Source organism: Heloderma suspectum, chromosome 1 (genome assembly GCF_057233095.1).
Source record: "Heloderma suspectum isolate Gila_16-S chromosome 1, 16-S_ref, whole genome shotgun sequence".
Lineage (NCBI taxonomy): Eukaryota > Metazoa > Chordata > Lepidosauria > Squamata > Helodermatidae > Heloderma > Heloderma suspectum.
This window is the reverse complement of record NC_139458.1, coordinates 143,772,562-143,798,506: the sequence shown is the minus strand read 5'-3', so window position 1 is coordinate 143,798,506 and position 25,945 is coordinate 143,772,562. Positions and strand designations below refer to the sequence as shown.

Here is a 25,945-nt window from a genome sequence, read left to right as displayed (position 1 = left end):
AGTCACACTGGTGTAATATTTTACTATATGTTGCGCAAATCAGAGGATATAGAATATTGGCTGATCCATTGATATTAAATATTAAATTATCTTTAAATTATCTTAAAGATTGCATAGAGGATTGCAATATATAGAAATGGTTTTATTTATTTATTTATTTATTTATTTATTGCATTTATACCCCGCCTTTCTCCCTTTCGCAAGGAACTCAAGGCGGCTTACATTATCCTCCTCCTCACCGTTGTATCCTCACAACAACAACCCTGTGAGATAGGTTGGGCTGAGAGTCTGTGACTGGCCCAAAGTCACCCAGTGAGCTTCCATGGCCGAGTGGGGACTAGAACCCGGATCTCCCGGCTCCCAGTCCGTTACTCTCACCACTATACTACACTGGCTCTCCAGTTGTTAATTTATCTACAGCTGCCAAAAATATCAATAGCTACTCATTGGAAGAAATGCAGGACTCCCCTGTTATCAGATTGGGGTTTTGTTTAGAATTTGGGATATTGCCATGATGATGAAATTGACATGCTTTATTCATGTGAGAGAAAATCATTGATTGGGAAACAAGTTTGTTGAAAAATGAGCAACATGTGTTACATTCTGGAATGATAAATTTGAAAGTAATGTTAATCCATTGGCTCCTTTTTCGTTAATATGAAATGATATGTTTGGGTATATTTCAGAAGGTTGTTTGTTTGTTTTTTGGTCTGTGATGTTATAATACATTTCTGTCAAAATAAATAAATAAATAAGTGCTGAGTAATTATTCTTAAATAAGTCTCTTGGTCACTACATTCAGTGTCATCTTAGATCAGCGATTTGAGAATTGTAGATCTTTCAATTACTTTTATTCTCTCGTGTTGTAGGTTATAGTTGTGCCAAACCAGTGAAGGAAGAACCATGACTTCAGTTCTCTATAGCGCCCGTGAGTATTTTCTGGAGCCTCCAGGGAGTCGCAGAGTGCCAGCACCAGGTTATGGGTGGCCTTCAGGCAAGATGCCATCAGTGGGCCTTTCCTAAATGAGCCCCGCCCCTGCCCTATATTCACTCGTCTTCTCCCACATTGGTCCTCACACACTTCCTGATTTGAAATGCTTACCCCTTTCTTGCCTGCTCAGGCCTTCAGCTGGATGAGAATCTTGAACAGATGCAACAGGGGACAATGATGCGCAAGGTGAAGTCCAAGAACTGGAAGAAACAACGGTACTTCATGTTGCAGGATGACTGCATGACCATCTGGTACAAATCCAAGATGTCTGGCACTGCCAAGTCCGCCTGTGAGTTTGACTCCCTGTTCTGTATTGCTAACAATGGGTTCCTAGTAACGTGGGTTCCTAGTAACATTGTCTTTCATCTTTCACTTGCTAACAAATGTATAGTACAATGTGGGAATCCTTTCACAGGGGCTGGAACATATTCCGATAACACAGATGTACCCACAAAACTGTTCAATGGAGGTTGGGCAATACCAATCATTGGTAGGATTTAAAGAGTGCACAAAACAGTTCCAGACTAGGTCAAATACTATTTAGCACGATATAAGGGGCTGGGCTGCAACAGCCCTGGAGCTGCAAAAGAAGGCACACTGGAGAATATAAAATTTTGCCTAGAGTTAAGTCACATGCATTTGTGCTTTATCTTATTTATTTATTTATTCATTCATTCATTCATTCATTCATTTCATTTCTATACTGCCCAATAGCCGAAGCTCTCTGGGCGGTTCACAAAAATTAAAACCAAACAACACACAATAAAACAATTTAAAATATATAGAACATTAAAACCACAATATAACAATACAACCACAATAAAACCTAGCAGCAGTGCAGGAGTTTAAAATACAGATTTAAAACAACAAAGATAAAAATTTAGAAAGCTAAAATGCTAAAATGCTAAAATGCCTGGGAAAATAAAAAGGTCTTCATCTGGCGCCGAAAGGAATACAATGTAGATGCCAGGCGAACCTCACTAGGGAGCTCATTCCAGAGCCGGGGTGCCACAGCAGAAAAAGCCCTCCTCCTAGTAGCCACCCGCCTCACTTCCTTTGGCAGGGACTCACAGAGAAGGGCTGCTGATGATGATCTTAAGGTCCGGGCAGGCACATATGGGAGGAGGCGATCCTTCAGATAACCTGGGCCCAAGCCATTAGGGGCTTTAAATGTTAATACCAGCACTTTGAATTGGGCCGAGAACTGGACTGGCAGCCAGTGCAGCTGGAAAAGTACTGGCGTAATATGAGCTCGCAGGCCAGTCCCTGTTAACAATCTTGCTGCCCTATTTTGGACCAGCTGAAGTTTCCGGACCGTTTTCAAAGGCAGCCCCACATATAACGCATTGCAGTAATCCAGGCGAGAAGTTATCAGAGCATGGATATCTGTAGCTAGGCTATCTTTGTCCAGGTAAGGGCGTAGTTGGTATACCAGCCTAAGCTGATAAAAAGTGCTCCATGCCACTGAGTTCACCTGTGCCTCAAGTGACAGTTCTGGATCCAAGAGCACCCGCAAACTGCGACCGTGATCTTTTAGGGGGAGTGCAACCCCCTCCAGAACAGGTTGAATATCACCTAGCTGGGCAGACGAACCACCCACTAACAGTACCTCCGTCTTGTCTGGATTGAGTTTCAGTTTATTGGCCCTCATCTAGTCCATTACCATGCCCAGGCACTGATTCAGAACAGCCACTGCCTCACCTGGTTTTGATGAGAAAGACAGGTAGAGCTGGGTGTCATCTGCATATTGATGGCACCTCAGCCCACACCTCCGGATAACCTCCCCCAGCAGTTTCATGTAGATGTTAAACAGCATGGGGGATAAAATAGAGCTCTGTGGAACCCCATGGCACAATTGCCATGGCACAGAGCAATAATCCCCCAGCACCACCTTCTGGAATCGGCCATCCAAGTAGGAGCGGAACCACTGTAGTGCAGTGCCTCCAACTCCTAACCCAGACAACCTATCCAGAAGGATACCATGGTCGATGGTATCAAAAGCCGCTGAGAGGTCCATATCTCTCAACAGGCGTATATGGTATATTCTCAGCTGTGGATTCTTGGGCCTTTTAGATGGCATATATTTGAGATAACAAGAGCACGCAGGTTCTGGGTGAACCCCAAGGTGCAGAGTCTGTTTTTCATATCTGGTGATTGAAGCAGGACTGGTCCTATCATGAGGTAGAATGAGATGGTGACCTCATGCACCTAATTGCCAATTAATTAATATATTATTATTATTATTATTTCTATACTGTCCCTTAGCCAAAGCTGTCTGGGCAGTTTACAGAAGTTCAAACGTTAAAATACAATATACAAAGTTTAAAATCCATTTACATAAAAGCACACAGACAATATACACAAACAACATATAGACTGTGGAGGGAGCAATTTAGATTTTCCACATCAATCACCAAAATGTATCTGGCCAGGCCCACCATGTGTGGTGGACATGGAGATTCAAACCCCTTCACCAGGGAGATGTGAGGGGAATATACTAAGCCAGCCTTTCGCTATCATTGATAGGGAAAAGATGTGTTGGACTATAACACAACTTCAGATGTGTTGCCCTGTGAAGAGAGACTGAAAGAACTGGGCATGTTTAGCCTTGAGAAGAGAAGACTGAGGGGAGATATGATAGCGCTCTTCAAGTACTTGAAAGGTTGTCACAGAGAGGAAGGCCAGGATCTCTTCTTGATCATGCCAGACTGCAGGACACGGAATAATGGGCTCAAGTTACAGGAAAAAATGTCCAGATTCCGGCTGAACATCAGGAAAAACTTCCTGACTGTTAGAGCAATACAACAATGGAACCAATTACCTAGGGAGGTGGTGGGCTCTCCCACACTGGAGGCATTCAAGACAAGGCTGGACAGCCATCTGTCAGGGATGCTCTGACTTGGATTCCTGCATTGAGCAGGGGGTTGGACTTGATGGCCTTGTAGGCCCCTTCCAACCCTACTGTTCTATGATTCTATGATTCCTATCATCCCCAGTCAACTTGGTCAGGGAAAGGCTGTACTAAGTGCTTGTTCATATTTTGATTTAGCCCTGAGCAGAGGAAACTGTATATCCTCCCTCCATTTATTGCATGCTCTCTTCTAGTACCAGATGCTTTCATTATGTCATCCACAGAGGCCATTTTATTTCCTCATGGAATTTCTCTGAATCTCTTTCCCTGCTGCTGTGACTTCCCCAGGCAAATGCCTTGCTGGGTGAAATAGCATTGCCTGCTCAAATGGGTCTGAGCATTCTACCATCCTGTCTTTATTTATTTTGTTTCATCCTAACAATAGTCAGGCCAATAAGGAAGTGTTGCCCCCCCACCTCAAATCTGTACGCTTCCCTGAGATCTTAATGATATAGGGCAGGGTACAAGTGTTTTAAATGAATAAATAAATAAATATAAATTATATGGAGCCAAATCTGTCTCAAAGACATATGCTATGGCATAGTATTGAGTGGACAGATGGATAGATGGGATGATTTAGCTGAATACACGAATGGATGAATGGACCGGTAATTATGCTGCTGCTGGTCCCTGTGGGATACCAACAGAGAAGCAAGGGTATAATCTTGTAACATAAGCTCAATGTCTACACAAAGGTTGATTTTTCCTGATTGTCCCTCTTCCAAGTCTCGGTGAGTGATGTGGAGACTGTGCGTGAGGGACACCAGTCGGAAGTACTGCAAAGCCTAGCTGACGAGTTCCCAGCAGAGTGCTGCTTCACCGTTGTCTTCCATGGGCGCCGTAGCAACCTAGACCTAATTGCTGGCTCAGCCGAGGAAGCTCAGAGTTGGATCCAAGGCCTGCGGCGCCTTGTGGAGGTTGTCACTAACATGGATCAGAGGGAGAAGATAGATCAATATCCTTACTTTTACGCTGTCCATTTCAGTGCCCTTCCCTGCAAAAGGGGAATGCTAACCTCCAGGAGCTCAGCTTGGTTTTGGTCCTAATACTGGAGACTCATTGGGATGGATCCAGACTTAATCATAATCAAAGTCGATCCATTGAAATCAATGGAACTATTGAGTCGTGACTAACCTCACTGATTTCTGAGTTTGACTAAGTCTGGATTCAGCCCATTGAATATGTGTCCCAGCACTCCCAAATGCCATAACATCTTAACATCTAATGTGGGAAAGGGCTGCAGCTCAGTTGTAGAGTGCAATCTTTGAATGCAGAAGGCCCTGGTTTTAATCCCCAACATCTCCAGGGGACTGGGAAAGACATGTATGAAACCTCGGAAGTTGCTATCAGTCAGTCTAGAACAGGGGAGGGCAACATGTGGCCCTTCAGATGCTTTGGCCTACAATTCCCATCATCCCTAGCCATTGGCTGTCCCTACCAACATCTGGAGGGCCACAAGTTGCCTGCCCCTTGTCTAGACGTGCTGGGCTAGATGGTCTAACCCAGTATGAGGCAGTTCCCTAGGTTGTGGTAGTGTCCCCATGTCCTCTTCTCTCTCTTCACAGCCTCAGTTACCTGCACTTTCTCTTCTGTGGTCCTTTCCTATCAATTCATTGCTTCTCCCACCACTCCTCCTGAACCAGCTGTCCTTCATCACCCAGCCATATCTTGCCTGAACTGCCCATGCTCCCCATCATTCCATTCTGCATCAGCTCTGGCTCTTTCCCATTTTGTAAGCGCCACCCTAAGTAACATAACACTGCTGATACTAATTCTGAATAGATTTAGGGAGTCTGTCTTTTCCTAGCAACCCAGGATTTATGAAATGGAGAAACAGCAGTGGGTTGCTAAAATTTAGGAGACTATGACTAAACTTACTCAGCAAGTGTAGCAAGCAAGGAATCCTAACTTTAAGGAAGATATTATGGCACCATGGTTTCCATTTATTTCCTGTGTTAAAGCCCTTCAAACTTTTGATCAAATTCCAACCAAGTACAGTTGCCTATGTTTTTTCTGATGCACACATACACACACTCACAAACACTCCTTTTGTATGCTGTATAAATTGTATTTTTATTCTTTCATTAGATATTGAGCTCCTAAGACCATTTTACAGTAGATGTTCCATAAGCATATTGGTCATAGACTAAGAATTACAATGAATTCCTTTGATTCTTTAGCGATCTTGATGTCATGTATGTTCTTCTTTTTGTTGCCTTTATTTTGTTAACTTTATTTCAAAGTAAAATTAAATTTCATGACCAAAAGGAAAAAAAGGGAGAAACACCCCTTCTGCAGATTTGTGACTGTTTCCATGAAGATCTTTGTCTTACATAAATTCAACCCATACAGCAAACTAGGTCCATGTTGATGTATCTCAGGATGCAATTAGCAAGTCAGTACACACTGGTTTTCTGAAGCATCTGGGCTTTGCAACTTTTGAGTAAATTGTGCACTTTGGTTAGCTCAGTTCATGCTTTGAAGACCTAGCCCTGCTCAGCCCCTAGAAGACTTTTTCCTTAACCTATGGTCTTGGGCTGCACATGGATCTGTGATTGGTTCCAGAAGGCTGATAAGGACAAAGATGGGCGCATGAACTTCAAGGAGGTGCAGCACTTACTTAGGATGATGAATGTGGCTATGAATGAGGACCACGCCTTGCGGCTCTTCCAGGTGAATTTGCATGCTGGAGTGGGGAAAATATGGAAAAGGGTAACAGAGAGGGGCTCACTCTGCTTGTTTATCAGATGGCATCATCTCTTTCCATTCCCAGCCACATTGCCACTCATGATCCCCAAACCCTTGTGCTGATATACCAGCTGTACTTCCTCTCAGCTTAGAACCTGTATAACCCCCACAAATGTGGCTGTTCAAGTTTGTTCTCCAGTGTCCCCAACATATCGGCCGTCTTGCTGTGGCTCCTCACCCATCTGAATGCTTTGTCTATTCGAACTCAGTGATATAGACCAGCCTCTCCAACCACTCAGATGTGCCAGACTACAATTCCCATCACCCCAACCAGCAGCCCATGCTGGCTGAGGATGATGGGAATTGTGATCCAGAACATCTGAAAGGCACCGGGTTGGGGAAGGCTGATGCAGACTCTTACATTTGGGAGCTCCTGCTCACCAAATGTTTAGGCCAGAATGGGTCCAAAACAATTGCACCTCCACCTATTTATTCACTCTGTGGAACAGTGGCAGGGGAGAGATTTCTTCAAGGGATAGACCTCTGGGTTTCCCTGTCACTCTAGAACAAAAAATAGGGCCACAGTTGTAGAGAACCATATATGAAACTGCAGTTAGTGCACAACTGAAAACTTGTCTAGGTATTTTAATCAAATAATGTAACAATATTGAAACATGCTTACAATCATTTATAATTTTTGCTGATTTACCTTTTAGTGAAAGTGAATAGTGCTTAAACAGAAATAATATAAATGTGAAAAAACAATGTAGATATAATGTTATACATGTAATAGTAGAAAATTTAAACAATATGTATATTCAAGGATTCTTTATGAAATTCTTTTTTCAAAAGTCTTTTCTGAGGGTCTTCTAAAAGTCTTTTTCCAAGAGTCTTTTCTGAAAGTTTACAAGAACCTGGTATGATCCTGTTTCGCATATATATAGCTTCTTCAAAGTGAACAACTATAAAGATATTACAAATATCAAGTCTATGAATGAGTTGCTTTAAAAATTAATGTACCAACATGCATTATAAATAATTATTATAGTTACACGCATATAAAAACATTGTTTCAAATAAACACCAAAATTATTTTTCAAGAATTGTTGAAAAATGACTCCCTGTGACTCCCTATGGTCAATACTTAGGTCTCAAGAGGAACTCCTCACAATATCATGAGTACTCTAGAATTTCACAAAGAATTCTTGAATATACTTATTGTTTAAATTTCCTACTATTACATGTATAACATTATATCTACATCGTTTTTTCACATTTATATTTCTGTTTAAGCTCTATACATTTTCATTAAAAGATAAATCAACAAAAATTATACATGATTGTAAGCGTGTTTCAATATTCTTACATTATTAGATTAATATACCTAGACCAGTTTTCAGTTGTGCACTAATTGCAGTTTCATATTTGGTTCCCTGTCACTCTCCCATAGAATCAAATCCATACAGGTGCTGGAACTCAAAGTACCTTGAAAGTTCTTCACCTGTAGAAAGGTGGTGATTATGGCTATGATGCAGTGAGAGGTGCTCCCTTCTCTTGTTTTGTTAATTCGTATTCCTGGGCTGAGCACTGATACGCAAAACAGATTTGTGGGACTAAAATCAGTCCCTAAATCCATATCTTTTCTACTGGATGAAAGATGAGCAATTCCCCTTTGCTGTGCCTTCGGATATTTTTACAAGCAGTGCTAAAAACCGTTTTTGTCTGGAATGTGTCACACATGAATGTGAACTGAGAAGGGGGGAAGGCTATCAATGGCTACTAGTTAGGATGAGTATGTATTACTGTCTGTATCAGAGGCAGTATGCCTCTCAGTACCAGTTGCTGGGGAAAACAACTCCCGCAAAAGCTTGGGCTACTGGGTAGTATAGAAGTATAATAAATAATGCATGAGCAGAAGGGTGCTATTGCACTCATGTCCTCCTTGTGGGCTTCCCATAAGTATCTAGTTGGCCACTGTGGGAACAGAATGCTGGACTAGATATTGGTCTGATTCTGGCTCATGTACAGCACTGATTGATAAATGGGTTGGTGGATCATAAAGCAACTTCTGTCTTCTCATCTTGTCAGTTTAAGGTAGATTGAAGTCCTTTGGGCAAGGATCATGTTGATTTGATATTCTAAATATCACCTAACAGTATGCAGTAGCCGCTACAGCAATATATCTCTAAGCCCCCCCAGATCCCTTACTCCATTGTTTTGATTGCCTCTGTTTTACTTCCTGCATAAGCAGCCCATTGGTCAGACCCTTCCATTCCTTGCAGATGGCTGACAAATCAGAGACAGGGACCCTGGAGGGGGAGGAGTTTGTGCTGTTCTACAAAGCGCTCACTCAGCGGGATGAGGTGCTTGAGCTCTTCCACGCATACTCTGAGGATGGCAAGAAGCTGACACTGCTGGAGTTTGTGGACTTCTTGCAGCAGGAGCAGATGGAGGGGAATGGCACTGATGAGCTTGCCATGGTGCTGATTGACAGATATGAGCCGTCTGAGACAGGTGGGTGGAGGGAGGAGGAAGAGGGAGAGCTGGTAAGGCCACAACCTGGGCAAGCATCGAGGTTGGCTCTGGGGTCCTGAAAGAGTCCTCAGCATGACTCCAAATCCTCCAAACACAGGAGTTTCCCAGTGACTGAGGGTGGTAGGAGGTGTGGGTGATGCTTGTCCCAGAAGAGCTCCACAAAATGTTATCACTACTTGTATCAGTTTCATGACGCCTATTGCCATAGAAGCGACAGAGATGGCTGCTTTCCCCTGGCCCTCCAAGGGCCCCTGCTTCACTGGCTTTGTCCAGTTCAGCGTCTTTGTCCCTTTGTGGTGTCTTTGTTTCTTGGAGGTCCGTTCTTTTTGACATTGTTCCCTCTTTTCATTGGGCCTCTCTTCCCACAGCCAAGGCCCGCCATGGCCTGAGCACTGACGGATTCCTCTTTTACCTGTGCTCGCCAGATGGCTCCATCTTCAACCCTGAGCACCAGAAGGTATTCCAGGACATGACTCAGCCCCTCTGCCATTACTTCATCTCCTCCTCCCACAACACGTACCTGATGGAGGACCAGCTGCGAGGACAGAGCAGCGTCGAGGGATATATCAGGTATTGCAATCAAAGGGCAGGTGGTCAAGTGTCTGTGTCACCAGCCACTCCCTTCCACAGCAGAACCAGACACAAGATTCCTTTCCCTTGTTGTTTATTTATTTATTTTAAGTATTTTTTTATCCCACTGCTCAGCCAAAAAGGATCTTTGAGCAGTTTACATGCAGTTAGTAAGACAAGACAGTTCCTACCCGCAGTCTTACCATCTAAAAAGACAAGACACAGAAGGAAACAGGGATGAGAAGAGGGAAAAATGAAAGCATTCAGCAGGGTTGATGGAATGGCCCTGCTTTGTACTCTGTACAGTCCAGTACAGCAGTACAGGCTGCTGAAATGGCTGCTGCTGACAGTTGAGGGAGGAGGAGCTTTCATGAGGGAGATTTTTCAGCAGGGCTGGTGGAAGGGCCCTGCTCTCCCTCTCGTCCCCCTCTTCCTCCAAAAATGTTGTTCATGCATTGCACCTAGGAATGCAATACACAACAGTAGTGACATGGCAAGGACACCAGACAGCCAGGGCTGTCGGCCATGGGTGGAGTCAAACACTGGCCTTCCAGACCTGGGTCAGAACCCAGCTGATTCTCTGTAAGAAATCATAGACCTCCTGGGGCCCAAGTAGTTTTACTGGCTCTCTGCCTTGGTCCACCACACCTTGCCATGATTGGTCCTTTCCTTTCCCTACCTTAAGAAGGATATAGACAAATTGGAACAGGTTCGGGGAGGACAACCAAGATGGTCAGCAGTATGGAAAAACAAGTCCTGTGAGGGAAGCTTGAAGGAACTGGGTATGTGTAGCCGGGAGAAGAGAAGACAGGGGGTGGGAGGAACAGGTTAGCACTCTTCAAATACCTGAAGGGCTTCTCATTGAAGGGGGCAAAAAAATGGTCTCTGCTGCCCCAGAGAACAGCACCAAATCTAATAGGCTTAAGATACAGGAGGGTGGATTTCAGTTGAACGTTAGAAAAACAAGGTAAGGGCAGTTTGACAATGGAACTAATTACCAAGAAGGGTGGTGTGCTCTCCCCCTTGCTAGAGGTCTTTAAGCATCTGTTGGGGATGCTGTAGCTCTGGGTTTCCTGTACTGAGCAGGGGGTAGACTAGAATGACCTAAAAGCCCTGCACCCCCACTCCTGCGAGGAAGGAGAAGATGTAAACTGATTCCTCTCAGTGAACTTTGTTTGGGCACTAAAGTATCTGTTCTTTGAGGCCCATAAACTCTGCTTCTTACTTTGTTCCTGCCTCTTCCTGGATCTGTAAGGCCCACCAATCCTGCTACCTGCCCCTTTCTGACCTGTCTAAATTGTCTTTGGAATCAACTTTAGGTTGCTCCTCCTCTCCACAATTTCATCCTTCCCCTTTCAGTCAGATGCTTCAGCCTTACTGTGCAACTTCTTGCAGCTCATTTCTGTCCCATGCAGCTCCACTCTCTACCCTGCCACCGCAGGCAGCGGTAGTTTCAGCACCTCTACAAGCCAAGAAGTTTGTGTGACAGGAATTCCATGTAGGAGAAGCGTTTTTCCTGAGAGGAACTTCTGCACCTTTAACAGCTGCTCACTGCTGAGAAATTCAACAAATTCTGTTTGTTTTTTCTTCTCCATTGTTACAGGAAGGAAAATGTACCAGTTGCATTTCTCACCATCATGCAACTGTTAAATGCACAGGAGCCTTTGTCAGGGAAGAAGGTGGCAACCCTACTCATGTTATGAGTTCACACAAAAGGTACCCACATTTTCTGGGTGCCCATGTTGTTTGCTTCTCGCCTTTATGGTTGAAGGCAGATGTAATGGGTGCAAAGTAGTGGGGCTGAGCTGGCAATGGCACCTATTCCTCTCCAGGGTCAAACGTTGAAAAATGGTTTTGCAAATTTCAAGCAGAAGTCAGGTGCGCATAGATTGGCTCCCTCCTCCTGTGATGTCCCTGTGATGTCCCTGTGAAGCCAGAAGAAAGCTAGGCTCACCCTGTGACTGAGGCACCTGCTGAGAGCTCTGTCTTCACTCTTCTAATTGAATAGCAGAGCACCAAACTCCGAAAACTGCCATTTGGCATGGTCCTGCTCTCAAAAGGTGAAGAAATGCCTGATGCAATCAATGCTGGTTTCAGCTGGGCACAGCTGAAATTTTGCCTCAAAGGATTTAGCAATGTCCAGATGAAGCAAAAGTGTTTCCCCATATCACGAGGCTAGCAGCATAGGATGCTTCCCCTTTGACCGGGTGAGAGAAAGGGCTCATGAGTTGCCTTCTTCCCCCTGCAGGGCTCTGAAGCGGGGCTGCAGGTGCCTAGAGGTGGACTGTTGGGATGGGTCCAACGGGGAGCCCATTGTCTACCATGGCCATACCTTCACCTCTAAGATCCCCTTCCGGGACGTCGTGACAACACTTGAGAAATATGCATTCCGGGTAGGTTGGACTTTTTTGGCCACGGGGCATGGTCGCTTCCCTCGGCCAGAGGAGGAGTCATTAGGATGGGAGGACAGAGGATGCATGTATGGAGCCAAGAGGGAGGGTGGATGGCAAGCCCGGACAGTCTCAATAATGGAACAAGGCATTGGGGAATACTGAGTTGCTGGCTAGATTCTGTTGTGGACCGTTTCTGCTGCCCTTCTGATTTCAATGCTGTCATGCAGCCTTGGAGGTTCTAAGGTGCAACAGTGGAAGATTCACAGGGATTGCTCACTCTGTTCCAGCATGTTAGGGTACATCCCAGTGCCCCTTTCACGGCAGCTAACAATGGCCAGTTATATAAGAACAGTATATATGAGAGTCCAATTTAGAACAAGCATATTATAATTATCAGTATTTATTACTTTTCTATACCAACCAATCGCCAAAGCCGTAAAATATGATTCTGTGGTTTTGCCACATCCCAGCAGTGCCGGTGCCTTTACCCATGCTCCCCTCCCAAGCCAAAATTCCTCTCCCTGATGAATATTCCACATCCCTCAGTCATGAAAGCTCAAGTACAGTTCCAGTGGATCTCAGTCCCAACCCTTCCTGAAATGAAACTTGGGCACACCACCCCTTGTTCCAACTGGCTGTGATTCCATGGTTTTGCCACATCCCAGGAGTGGCTTCATTCCAACACCAACAACCCTAATTTTATTAATTAATAATTAATTAATTACATTTGTATCCCCCTTTCTTCCATTGTGGAACTCAAGGTGGCTACATGTAGTTCCCAGGTGGTCTCCCCTCCAAGCACTGACCAGACCCAGACCTGCTTAGTTTCAGCACGATGGCTGCCTCATGTGCTTTCAGACTATGTCCTGGAATTTCTTGTCTGCTCCTCAGGAATCAACTTATCCTGGGTAAAAAGTTTGCTCCCTTTCCTTCTAGGATATGCTTAATATTCCCAGTGACTTTTGGAGTAGCCCTACTCCCCTCTTTCTGTCCCTGTGCTCCATCTTCAACCACTCAAACATTTGGACATCATAGCCAAATTTAACGTCTTGTGTCTCTTTGGCCTCACAGGCTTCCGATTACCCCATCATTCTATCTATCGAGAACCACTGCAGCATTGAGCAGCAGGATATCATGGCAGAACAGCTGAAGGGAACTCTGGGAGAGCAGCTCCTCACCACCACCATAGATGGGTGTGTCCCTGTGCAGTTGCCTTCGCCTGAGGTAAGGACATGGAGTGGTTGATAGTCCCTCTTCAAAGTTGGCTTACAGAACTTGCTTGCACTCATAGGACAAATGTTTCTAATAACACTCACCTGTCCGATTTTTTTTCTCAGTCTGAACCATTTAAAAGGTGGCCATAGGAAAGGGAGATGCCAAAGGTGAGGTGTGGTGTGTATGGGGAGCTAGGAGCAAGACAGGTAAAGAGACTGGGGTGGGCCCCAAATGACTGTGGGAATTAAAGGGGGGGGTGTTGTGTGGAAACCATCAAGGGGAATGTCAATTAAAAAACAGAAAGAGGAGAGGAACAGCTATACTTGGGGTATCAAAGCATGAAGGAAGTTATTGGGGGCATGTAAAGGGGTTGATAGGTAAAGCTGCAGTGAAAGATTGAGCGAACTGCATTGGGGCACTGGCTAAGAGGGATGTTCGCTGGAAGTGCATAAGAGGCTGACATAGCTTTGGAGAAAGATGTTACAGGCTGCCTTTCTAGGATTTGACATCCTGGTTGAGCTGGAGTTCCCAGAGGCAGGGGAATCCCCCCTCCCCATTATCTGAAGCAACATGTCTGCCCTGTTATGGCCTGCTCGTGTCCTCATGCAGGAACTGAAAGGCAAGATAATTCTTAAGGGGAAGAAGATTGGATACCTGGAGGATTCTCTGAATGGGCATCCAGATGGCATGCCTGAGCGGGAAGATGTTGAAGAAGAGGAGGGGCCAGAGGGAGAGGAAGAATCTCTGCGCAATGAAGACAAGAGGAAAGAGAAGGTATATATGGGCATCCTGAGTGGGAAGCTCTTTAGAAGTAGTGTCAACTCAGAAACAGCAACTGATGACAATACCTATTTTTCATAGTAGGGATGGACAAATCTGTCCATCTTGGTTTCCCTGAGATTCTCATTTTTCCAGTCTTAAGTTCAGTTTGTCCCATTTCCTCATCAGTCTGGAAAAAAAAATCTTTAAAAGTTTGCATGAAAATTCATATGCCTTTTTGTGCAAATTTCTCCTAATAGAGGCATTTTTGCTTAATATAACATTTTTTGCAAGCCTTCTAATATAATGCATTTTAATGTTATTTTCACTAACATATACATTTTTTTATTGGAGAACTCCATCACAAAATTCAGAGAAGTGCGGATTCCAAACGATAAATGAGTTTCCATTTGCTATAGGTTCCAAACAGTTAATTAGGTAAGTTTGCAGTAAAACCCAAACTAAACTAATTTCTCCCCTATCCCGACTACATAGTAGTTCTTGAGAGAAGGGGAGCTATATTGATTCTGCTAGGGAGCCTGGAGACCCCAATGTGAAGAGAAGACAAACTTGTTTACACCCCAGTACAGTCATTTGGGGTTAGCAGCTCTACCTAGGAAGCTGAAAGGTGCTTCCTTCCTATCTTATGAACATCTGAAGCTCCCTTCATATATGAGCCAGACCGCTGGTCCATCTGTTTCAAGCCTTCCCCAACCCAGTGCCCTCCAGATTCTTTGCACTACAACTTCCATTATTACAGACCATTGGTCATTCTGACTGAGGATGATGGGAGTTGCAGTCCAACACACCTAGAGGGTGCCAGGCTGGAGAAGGCTGATCCAATTTATAGCATTCTAACAAGAGCCAGTTCTGTTGTTACATTTTTTTTAGAGCTGCTACTCTAAACTAAATGGCCAGGGCTGCGGTGGCTTAGTGGTTAAGACGCTGAACTGCAGACCAGAAGGTTGGCAGGACAGCAGTTCGAGACCCGAGTGCTGCGTGACGGAGTGAGCTCCCGTCTTCAGTCCCAGCTCCTGCCAACCTAGCAATTCAAAAGCAAGAAATTGCAAGTAGATAAATAGGTACCGCTTTGGCGGGAAAGGTAACAGTGTTCTGTGCACCTCGGTGTTCAGTCATGCCGGCCACATGACCACGGAAGCGTCTTCGGACAGCGCTGGCTCTTCGGCTTAGAAATGGAGATGAGCACCACACCCTAGAGTCGGACACGACTGGTTGGGGACACCTTTACCTTTTTTTTTTTTTTTTTTACTCTAAACTACAAGCTGCACGAAAGCCAGAAATTTGGCAGATCAACCTTTTGCCATCACAGCTCCTTCCAGTCAGGAAAAGCTACCGTGGTTGAATTTCCACCTGCCCTGCAGCAGTTCAAGGCAGAGGAGCCCTGCCAGACAAAAAAAGGATGGCAATCCGACATTTTGATTTTATTTTGGGACAGATGGAGGTAGCCATTCCCATTCCTAGGGCTACATGCACAGACATAATTTGCAAATTGGTATCACGTTCTTCGCAGAAAGCCAAGCAGTCCCTCTCCAAGGAGCTGTCCGACTGTATTATCTACTGCAAGAGCGTGCCCTTCCGCAGCTTCCAGCATTCCCGTAGCCACTACAAGCCTTATGAGATGTCCTCCTTCACTGAATCCAAGACCCGCAAGCTCATCCGAGAGGCTGGTGAGAAACTGGGGTTGGAAGCAATTGGCAGGCAAGACATTCGGGCCACACATTGGTGGGCACGAGAGCTTCCCTCCGAAGTATGGTGACTTGCTCGCCCCGCTTCCCCAAAACATGGCAGGCTCTAGAGGCAGCACTACCAGATTTGGTGTCCTTTGGACAAGAGAGCATTCCTGTTTGCTTTATTTACAAATATACCAGCAGAGCAGAGCAGAAGCAAGCAGACTCTTACAAGCAGGCAGCACGTCCATAACTCTGCATCAGATTCTTGGACTGCAACTTGTACAGCCCTCCCCATCACACACGTGCATGTGCACCCCAAGGGGCCACCCTAGTTTCAGCTAACTTCAACCAGAAATTCTCAGTTTTCCCTTAGCTGGACATTGTCACATTTCCCAAGCATTGATGGGTGCTGTATTCCAGAGACTGGAGTGGGATCCCCCAACTATCCAGGGACATTAACATCCTTTTGTTAAAATCCCTGATCCACTGAGCAGGAGACACTGTGCAGAAAAACATAGTGATTGACCATCCTGCTTATTGTGAATAAATCTAACTCCCAACAGTATGTCAGCCGTCCTCCCAAAAACTTTATTTACACATGCCTCAGTTTCCAGCACTGTTTAGAGAAGGCAGCATTGCTGGTTTGATTATACTGTGATGGCCCTGCAGCCTACAAGAACAGTGCTTAACAGTGCTTTGAAAAGAGTCAGGATTCCTGTGGCTTCCTCCTCTTATGCAACTTACTTTATCAGCTTTCTATCTCTACAGGGAAGAAGTGGTTCTCTCTTCTTCAGGCTTTCCTGGGGCCTGGCACTCATCCATCCCAAGTCTATTTGGGGACAGATCTCTTGTTAGGGAGATCCTAAATGACAGCTCTAATATAAAAATCTCCTCACCTTGTTGAGCGAGGCTTTTGTTGTGTGCTTGTGATTGCTCACTCACAGTAGTTTGTGAGTCTTTCATAGGATGTCATCATCCTCCAGGGCCTCTCCTGCTCTTTGCAACCATTTCCCTGGCATTTTTTAGACTGAGGAAAGTGTGATATTATTTAGAAATAGCGGAATGAGATTCTCGTGCAATTGCACAATTCTGCTATACCACAGTGCCATCTAGTGGTTGTGTAGTGAAACATATAGAAAGGCAGAAAAAGAAAAACCTGAGGAAAAAATCACATGTAAATGAGCCGATCTTAATGCCACAAAGAATCTGGAAGCAGAAGTCTCGGTAAAGGTCCAGGTTAAAAGCCCCATGTACAAACGTGCCTTGTTGACTGCACAAAGCATCACTGGCTTCCCTGACTAATTGTATGCTACTTCTTGCAGGCAATGAGTTTGTCCGGCATAATGCCCGGCAGCTGACGCGTATCTTCCCCAGTGGGCTGCGGACTGACTCCTCCAATTACAACCCCCAGGCAATGTGGAATGTGGGATGCCAGATGGGTATGTGTGATCTGCAAACACCAGGGGTTGGACTCGATGGTCTTGTAGGTCCTTTCCAACCCTATTATTCTATGATTAAGGGAGGAGAGGGGAAGGGCACCCTTCTTGATGTTTTTTTTTCTGAACTCTTTTATGTCCTTGTCAAAATTCTGCAGAGCAGAAGCTGTTCTGGCCTCAACAGATGCTGGGTTGTGTTTATATCCAGGCAGCTAAACTCACATCCCTGTCCACACTTCCATAGAAATAGGGTGGCCGCTTATGCATTGCCAAAAAAGAGAGGAAATGCATCACCCCCCCAAAAGAGGACAAAGGAAGACACCAATTTGCATAAAATTTGCATATGCAAATTTATATCTATAGCTGCAAATTTAGAAATAACTATAACTTAAATACAAATAGAAAACATCTCACCATAGTGGGGAAGACTGGGACCAGGTGACCTATGTGCCTGCTCTGTCTGCTGCCCGGGTGCTCACTGTGGATGGGCAACTTCAAGGCCCCTCCTCTCCCTCCTTAGAGTTCTTTTACTTTAAACCAGGCTTGGACACCTCTTCAAACAGAGGACACCTTCAAATAGGTGGAAGGAGCTAGCAGACCTATCTCAGCTGCACTCTCATTTTGTCTCTATTGCTGCCAGTCTGAAAGGTATTCCTGTCTTCTCTGTTCAGTGGCCTTGAATTTCCAGACAGCTGGATCAGAAATGGACTTGTGTGATGGGCTCTTCAGTCAAAATGGCCGCTGTGGCTATGTGTTGAAGCCAAGCTTCATGAGGGACATGGAGACAGCCTTCAGTCCTGAAAACCTGCAAAGCAGGGGTGAAGGAAGCCCCCTGAAACTTGTCATTAAGGTACTGTGTGAGCCTCTTGCCCCTGGCTCAATCTAACAAGGCTTTGGAAAGTTTAGGGAATGATTTCTTGAAATATGGCTTCCTCCAAGGGCCCTCGGAAACCTGGAGCTGGCACTGCCCTAGTGGCCAACTTTCCTAGTTACAGGATACCATTTTGAGCGGCATGGGTTGCATCGGGGTGCAGTTGCTGTGATATATTGCAGCTTTTTCCCATATGGCCTTGGCTGCTCTTCCATGCTGATGTGATCTTCTCTTCCAGGTCATTAGCGGGCAGCAGCTCCCCAAGATTCCCAACAGCAAAGATGGCTCCATCGTGGATCCACTAGTGCGGGTGGAGATTCATGGGGTCCCTGGTGACAGTGCCAAGCAGGAGACAAAATATGTTGATAACAATGGTGAGCCTATGCTATCAGTCATTGTGAAGGAAAGCTGAGCTGGGATTCTGTGTGGGATGTGTCAACACAGGGGCCAACCAGATTCACTAGTTGAAAGAAAGAAAGACGAGAGAGAGAGAGAGAGAGAGAGAGAGAGAGAAAGAAATTGATTGATTGATTGATTGATTGATTCTTGGTGTGATGTTCGCCAAAGAAGCTCAGAAACTATACAGAAGAAAAGAAAACCAAAGCCATGGGAATAAATGATGGAAAGGGAAACTGTTAGACTTGTTAAACCTGTGTGATCTTTGTGGTATTTCAATTTTAGTGGAATTCAAACTATTTGGATAAGATCCAGAGTGGTGGAGCTTGAGGAAGATATGCAGGGCAAATTGGGTAGTAGGGGCAAGGGGAAAGGAGCATGGAGCCATGGGGAGAAAAAATATTGTGCGAGGCATATAAGCTTTCTTTGGAAGCCTTGGAGCCTTTCTACACTAGGCTTTTATTATGCACTCGTGATTGCACACTGATGTTAGTTTGCAGATCTTTTACATGATGTCATCATCCTCCAGGGCCTCTCCCACTCTTTGGAACCATTTTTCCAACTTTTTTTAGATTGAGAAAAGTGTGGTATTAGAAATGGCATTATTTAGAATGAGATGCTCTTGTAATTGCACAATTCTGCTATATCACAGCACCATCTACTGGTTGTGTAATGAAACATAGAAAGGCAGAGAAAGAAAGAAAAAAACTGGAAAAAAAACCTCATGTAAAGTAGCCGATCTTAATCCCACAAAGAATCTGGAAGCAGAAGCCTCAGTAAAGATGTGGGTTAAAGCCTCTTGTAGAAAAGTCCTTAGACTTCTGTGTCTGTGGCACACACTGGGCATACCATCCAGCTAAAGATAGTCGTGATGAAGCCCTTTTGAAAACAGTGGAATGGTACAAGCTACTGTTCTTACGCTGTTTTATATTGTTTTTATGTGCTTAGTGTAGTTTATTTTATTTGTTTTTAAATTGTTAGCCGGTCTGAGATGTTTTACCTGAACAGCAGCATAAAAATACATGGGCAGGGTGATCCTATGGGGGTGGGCGGGAGGAGCAGACAGGATGGAAGTGTGGGGAGGGGGGCAGGGGGCTGGAAGGAAAGAGTGTTAGCTCCAGAATTGGCTTACTTCCCCTCCCCTCCTTCTAGGTCTGTGTCCCCTAGTCCATGCCCAATACACCTCCAGAACACCCGTTTTGCCTTTTTTGCTGTCCAAGCACAGACGGCAATGATAAGTGGATCTTTCCATAGCCACTGGGAGCTGTTTTCTGAGGGTGGTCCCTCTTCTCTCTCCCCGGGAGATGGAGATCCACAAAATCCTATTGCTCCTGGGATGCCTCCCCTGGGATGGCAGGACTGCCCTAAGTGATTTCAACGGGGCTGAGACATGACAAACTGTTGCTTGATAATGCCCGTTGTCTGTTGCATGTTCAAACCTTCCTCTGCATCCCTAAAGGCTGGATACTTGCAGGGTCCTTTTGAAAATCAAGTTAGAACTGTGCAAGATGGTACATCCTCTGCCAGATTCCAGACCCTACAGAATGCATGAAGCCTGGTTTACAGGCATCGCCTCTTTCTTCCCCCCATGGCATTCAAAACGGCATCAGCAAGAGTTAATTGGGCCACTGGAGATGGCAGAAAGGGTGTGCAAAGACAGTGGGTGGCTTTGAGGTTAGATGAGCAATTGGAGGGAATCATTTCATTAGAAGTCCCAGAAGCAGTACTGAAGAAGGAAGCTGTGTAAGGTTTTATAGAGGAGGAGACCGGGAGGGACTGCGGGGAAGCAGAGGGAGGCACTGGGATTCTCTGCCGTGATGACATCTTCTCTTTACTTCAATTCCCCTGGACAGGTTTTAACCCACAGTGGGGTGAGACCTTTCAGTTCCAAGTGTGGGTTCCAGAGCTGGCACTCCTGCGCTTTGTGGTGGAGGATTACGACAAGGCCTCTCGGAATGACTTTGTGGGGCAGTATACACTACCTCTTACTAGTGTCAAAGCAGGTGAGTGTCTTCTCTCAGTGCCGTGGGCATGGTGTAGGCTGCCAAGATCTGTTCATGAAAGCACACCTGGGCCGAGGCCCTTGGTAAAATAGGCCACACGGACCAGGGCAGCTATTCGTAGAGAACAGGAAGGTAACCTAAGCTATGCTCCACAACGAACGTAGCTGCTCAGCCTTACAGAACAGCAGCACATAGCACAACACCTACTCATGAAATACAATTAAACCTGCTGCCCTCAAAACATGTATATCTACTCAGGGGATTTGTTTTATTTGCAATTCCAAGGTAGATTGATCCCTTAACCCAACTCACAGGTTGACCCTCCACCATGAGGTGATGTCTGAAAGTCTTTTTGCAGGATGGAAAAACAGCATGTGTGATTCTCCCTTCAGAACCCCACTGGCAAGCAGGATTATTTCCCACCCCTCTCCCCTCCTAGTAGCTGAACTAATTATTGCACTCTTCTAATCTGATACAAATTTATTTGCTGCTGCTTCTGGCTCAAGCAGCAGAGTTTTGTGTTACCATCCCTAGTACAGATGGGGAGCACATGCTGCCTCCATCTCTGGAGAGGAGACCAGTGTAGCTCATGTAGCGGTGGCAGAGTCATGTTGGCTGGCTAATAGCAGTAGAAGAACCAAAGACAGCCAGCGTGGTGTAGCAGTTAAGAGTGTTTTGGACTGGGACTTGGGAGATTTGGGTTCTAGTCACTGCTAGGCCAAGAAGCTCACTGGGTGACGTTGGGCCAGTCACTGACTCTCAGCCTAACCTACCTCACAGGGTTGTTGTGAGGATAAAATGGAGAGGAGAAAGACCAGGTAAGCCAGCTTGGGTTCCTTGCAAGAGGAAGACATGTGGGATATAAATGTAATAATAAATTAAAATAATGGATCAATGGTCCGATTCAATTCAGGGCCAGCCCTACCATTAGGCAGAGTGAGGCAGCAGATGCTGGGGAGTGGGGAGCAGAGCAGTGGCAAGATACTGGAGAACCAAGCTGTGTGTGCCATGCGGCCTGGCTCAAGCCCCCTTAGCTAGCCTAATGCCCTCAAGTGTGGTGGTGGATGCAGTCTGGAAGTAAGATTCAGGCGCCAGTCCAGTCAGGTTTTGCACATGGAGTGGGGAGGGGGCACCATCTTAAAGCACCATCACCCTGCCTCAGGCAGCAAAATGGCTTGGGTCAGCCCTACTCAATAAAAGGCAATTTCATCTGTTGTTCATCTCCATTTCCCATACAGGATACCGCCACATTCACCTTCTTTCCAAGGATGGCACAGGGATCCCACCAGCATCCTTATTCATCCACATCCAGATCATGGAGCTGTCAGCCGAGAGTGACTAAGCCACACTGCCACATCTCAAAATGCAACTCTCCTGTCTCCAACCCACTTTAGTTTGGAGAATGTGGGTGAGTGAAGCAGGCTAGAACCCTATGGAAGGATGCTACGCCATGCCACTCCATCCGCCTGCCTCTGTCTCTCACTCATTCCTATCAGAACAGGACTGGACATAAATGCTACTTTGCATTACTATGCTATTTATTTTTTAAAAAACCAATTTTGTATCATTTTGTTATTTTATTTTTATTTTTTTTAAATATTGTGATTTGCAAAGAGCCCAGACCCTTCAAGCAGGATCCAACTAAATCTGTCGGTTCCTATAGTTCCGTTATGATAAGATCTACCTCCATTGTGCACTAAGGACAGACTAGGCTGCTGCAGCCAGGAATGGAACCTATCGCAAGGCAGAGCAAGTTTCTTTCAACCACCTTGCCCACCAATCATGCATTTCCAAAGGGCATTTCTCCCACACCTGTCTTCTAGGTCAACCCTCATCTGGCCATGGAAGTAGGTCTAGCCTGGCTGCCATCTCTAAAGCAGGATCAGATAGTAAATGATCAAACTGTTCCTGGAAGCTCCTGCATTTGGCAACACCTGATTTGGCAGGGGGGGGGGGGTAAGAGGTCCTAACTGCAGCTGATGTAGCAGCATCTTTTCCCTAGAGACTTAGTCCCTATCCCCTACAGAGCAAGAAAAGCATAAAATGTTGGGTCATCTGCTCTTTGATCTTGCAAATTGCACAACAGAAAGAGGAAATCTTTCTCTATTCCTTGCCTTTCAGATTCTGATCTGAAAGGCGGGAGAACTGAGCATGATTTCCCATTCCACCTATCCCAGTTGTACATCGCTCCTGTTACTATCATCCAAGTAGGAGCTAACAGCTATTTCAGACATGCATGTGTGAAACACACATCGCACATCAAATGTGATACACAAAGTCATTGACAGTGTGACTTCTGCAGCAGAGACAGTTCACATGTTTAGGCTGAAGTCATCAAGTGATGTATGCTCTATGTTGGTGTGTCACTCAGCCGTCAGGCAAAGAGTAGCTGGAACACAGTTCATCGATTTCTTGAGGACGGTCATCAGGGTGGAAGGGGTACCAACTCTGTCAAGCATTTGTTGACAAAGGAGCTCTGGCAGCTAACAGCCTAACCCTCTATTTATAGATGTGAGCTAGGCCTGACTATACCAACTCCAAGTAGGAAGAGTTAAGATACATACAGATGAGCTTTTTTTCTACCTACAACACTAACAATATTTAGACAAATTATTCCTCAATAAGAATACCTCCACAGTAGGAATACCTTAGCATTCTATATACCCTCTAGAAAACCTCTCCTCTTTCCTGATGCATTCCACGCACCAACCTGTTTAATTTTGTACAGAGCTCAACTACCTACTCTTAGCCTGATTTTCCAGTAGGTGGACTCTCCTGCTTTTAGATTCTTCCTACTCCTGTTGTTTAAAGCTATCCAGTCACATCAAACAGAGCAAGTAAATCTTCCACATAGGAGGCAGAACACTGTGGTTGCTGAGAGGCAACCCTCTTATGTAGGATGTAACATTTTCCGGGTGACAAGAAGAAGCCGGTGGAATGACAGAGGCCTGTTGGTTCAAAGCTCTCAGGGCAAGAGGTAACTTAACATGGCTAAGACACAAGAACCCATGAAAAGCCATGCTGGATCAGACCAAAGGCCTATCTAGGCTAGTGTTCTGTTCACACAGTGGCCAACCAGATGCCTGTGGGAAGCCCACAAGCAGGACCTGAGTGCAACATCATCTTCTTGCTCATGTTCCCGGCAACTGGCACACAGAGGTAGCTAACAGAAGCTGCATCCATCTTAGGTCTAGAGGCCCATATTGTACTGAGCCTCCTGAAAACTAACCTAAGTGCAAACAGCACTGTGGCCATGAAGGATGCTGTTGTAAAGGCACCACAAAACTACCTTGCCTGGTTACAGCATGCACATGCATTGTGGATGCAATCTCCTTGCCCTGTTCTCTAACTTGGCCAAAGATCCATGACACTCCTGCTCTTTCAAGACCTCTTTGCTTAACTCAGGTATCTTTTACAGATGCAAAATATATATATATATATATATATATATATATATATATATATATATATATATATATATACACACACACACACACACACACACACACACACACACAACAATGCAAGGAATGCCATTCGTTTCCAAATACTGGCCTCCTTTGTAAGGGGCCGAGACCCCACCTATGCAGACTGGTTTATCAAAATAAGAATACCAATAAAAAGGATGGTCCAAATTATCTCCAGGCCAGGAAAAGGGGGTGTGTGTTAGTCATTTCAGAATTGTATTGCTTCAATAACATTACTACTGTGTGATGGGAAAGGTATATAAAGACTTGATGGAAGGGACCAAACATATTTCCACCCTACCAATCCTTGGTAAGACTTCCAGCCTGTTAACATGGCTGATTACAAAAATGACATTAGAGCAGGTGTTTATAAAGGCAGAACTTTAGTAATACTCCATGTACTAACCCCACCCCCCACACCGATATTTTACTTCCATGCCATCTTTGGGAAGCAGTGATGGGATATAAGGGAATAGACATCAGCCTCTTTCATCCATGTATTTTTGGCTTCTTCTCAGAGTATTGCTGCCTGAGGCTTTGCAATTCTTTTGAATCCATACACCAGCCTAATGCTGAAATGCCTGTTGGAAGGCTCATCATTTGATTAGTCCTACTTGAGTGGAATTATGAAGCTTCCCAGATATTTTATTGGGTGTATAATATTCATAGAGCAAGGCTTCTCTTTGACCACCAATCTTGCCTTGTTCTCACAGCTCCTGGTAATATCCTTGTTGTTGTTGTTCAGTCGTTCAGTCGTGTCCGACTCTTCGTGACCCCATGGACCATAGCATGCCAGGCCTTCCTGTCCTGCGCTCTCTCCCGGAGCGTGCTCAAGTTCATATTCATTGCATCCGTGATGCTATCTAGCCATCTCATCCTCTGCCGTCCCCTTCTCCTTTTGCCTTCAGTCTTTCCCAGCATCAGGGTCCCAGCATCAGCATCAGGTAATATCCTTACTCCTCAAGAAAAGGAAGGGAGGGGATTGTCTGTGCCTTCTCTACTTTAGTATCTCCTTCCACTTTGTTCTATTGAAGCCCTGATCCTTGAGCATGTCAGGTGTGCATCCACTGCAGTGCTGGCTGTGTTCCTTACCCCGCCCCAGCTTCCACTGCTTACTGCAGGAGTCCAGAACCACAGGCCCAGGGGCAAATCTGGCACTCCCCAGAAGGCCCTGGCCCACCTCTTCTCCCAACCACCTATCACATGGTGGTTTCCCAGCTTTTGTGCACCTTTTCCCTTTCTGAAAGGCTAAAATGCCCCTCCTAAGGCTTAGTTACTGGCAGGAAGAGCTTTAAGCTAAAATATGCTGGTATTTTTGGCCCCACCTCCCTTTGCCTTTGGCCCCACCTCTCTTTGCCTCCAGCCCCGCCCACCACTGGAATGCAGCTCCTGAGAGCTTCTCCAAAATGGAATTCGGACCTCAGGCTGAAAGAGGTTCAACACTCCTGACATTCTGGAATATTAAAGCGCTCAAACCTTCCTCTCAATTTTAGGATTCCCACCTTTTTCTTCTGATAGGGTTCTCATGCTATTAGCAGCTGCGTAACCAATAGAAATTCAACAAAAGGTTTTGTTGGGGAAAGCTGTGCCTGTTGAATGTGTACCTGCCATGCCACAGAAAGCCAGAGAAAGCCTGCCAGAAAATGAAAGTTTATCAGAGATTATAGCTGAATGAATATGCATACCATGAGTGGTGATGCCTGTATCACATCCTGCAATGTTCTAAAAAGCTTGTGTGACTTTAAGTCTATGACTGTTCTGTTGATGCAAAGGAGATATAACAGCCTTCCCCAATCTGGCATCCTCCTAATGTGCTGGACTGCAAGTCCTATAATCCCCAGCCAGGACCATTGGGCATGCTGCCTGGGAATTATGGGAGTTGCAGTCCAGCACATCTGGAGGATGCTAGGTTGGAGAAGGACTGAGATATAGGATAAATTCCTCCCTTCTCTTTCCAGTTGGCTTTATCTTTGGTGTGTTTAGGTGGGAGGCCAACACCCACCAATGAACAACAGCAAA

At 45.3% G+C, this 25,945-nt stretch overlaps 1 protein-coding gene across 1 annotated transcript; it reads left to right on the top strand.

The window, feature by feature from the left end:
* Positions 1–903: 903 nt before the first annotated feature.
* PLCD4 (phospholipase C delta 4) lies at positions 904–22,022 on the top strand. The gene is made up of 15 exons (XM_084829403.1): positions 904–928; positions 1,122–1,280; positions 4,629–4,857; positions 6,446–6,575; positions 8,873–9,104; positions 9,494–9,695; positions 11,944–12,088; positions 13,160–13,312; positions 13,913–14,077; positions 15,594–15,750; positions 17,076–17,192; positions 17,861–18,039; positions 18,299–18,434; positions 20,310–20,459; positions 21,698–22,022. Exons 1-15 carry the CDS (start codon positions 904–906, stop codon positions 21,799–21,801), a joined length of 2,283 nt encoding a protein of 760 aa, XP_084685529.1. The 3' UTR covers positions 21,802–22,022.
* Positions 22,023–25,945: the final 3,923 nt, after the last annotated feature.

Coding starts and splice junctions, on each gene's coding strand:
- PLCD4 (XM_084829403.1), top strand. CDS start 904: ATGACTTCAGTTCTCTATAGCGCCC. Junction 12,089..13,159: donor TTGAGAAATATGCATTCCGG/GTAGGTTGGACT, acceptor TTGGCCTCACAG/GCTTCCGATTACCCCATCAT. Junction 14,078..15,593: donor AAGACAAGAGGAAAGAGAAG/GTATATATGGGC, acceptor CGTTCTTCGCAG/AAAGCCAAGCAGTCCCTCTC.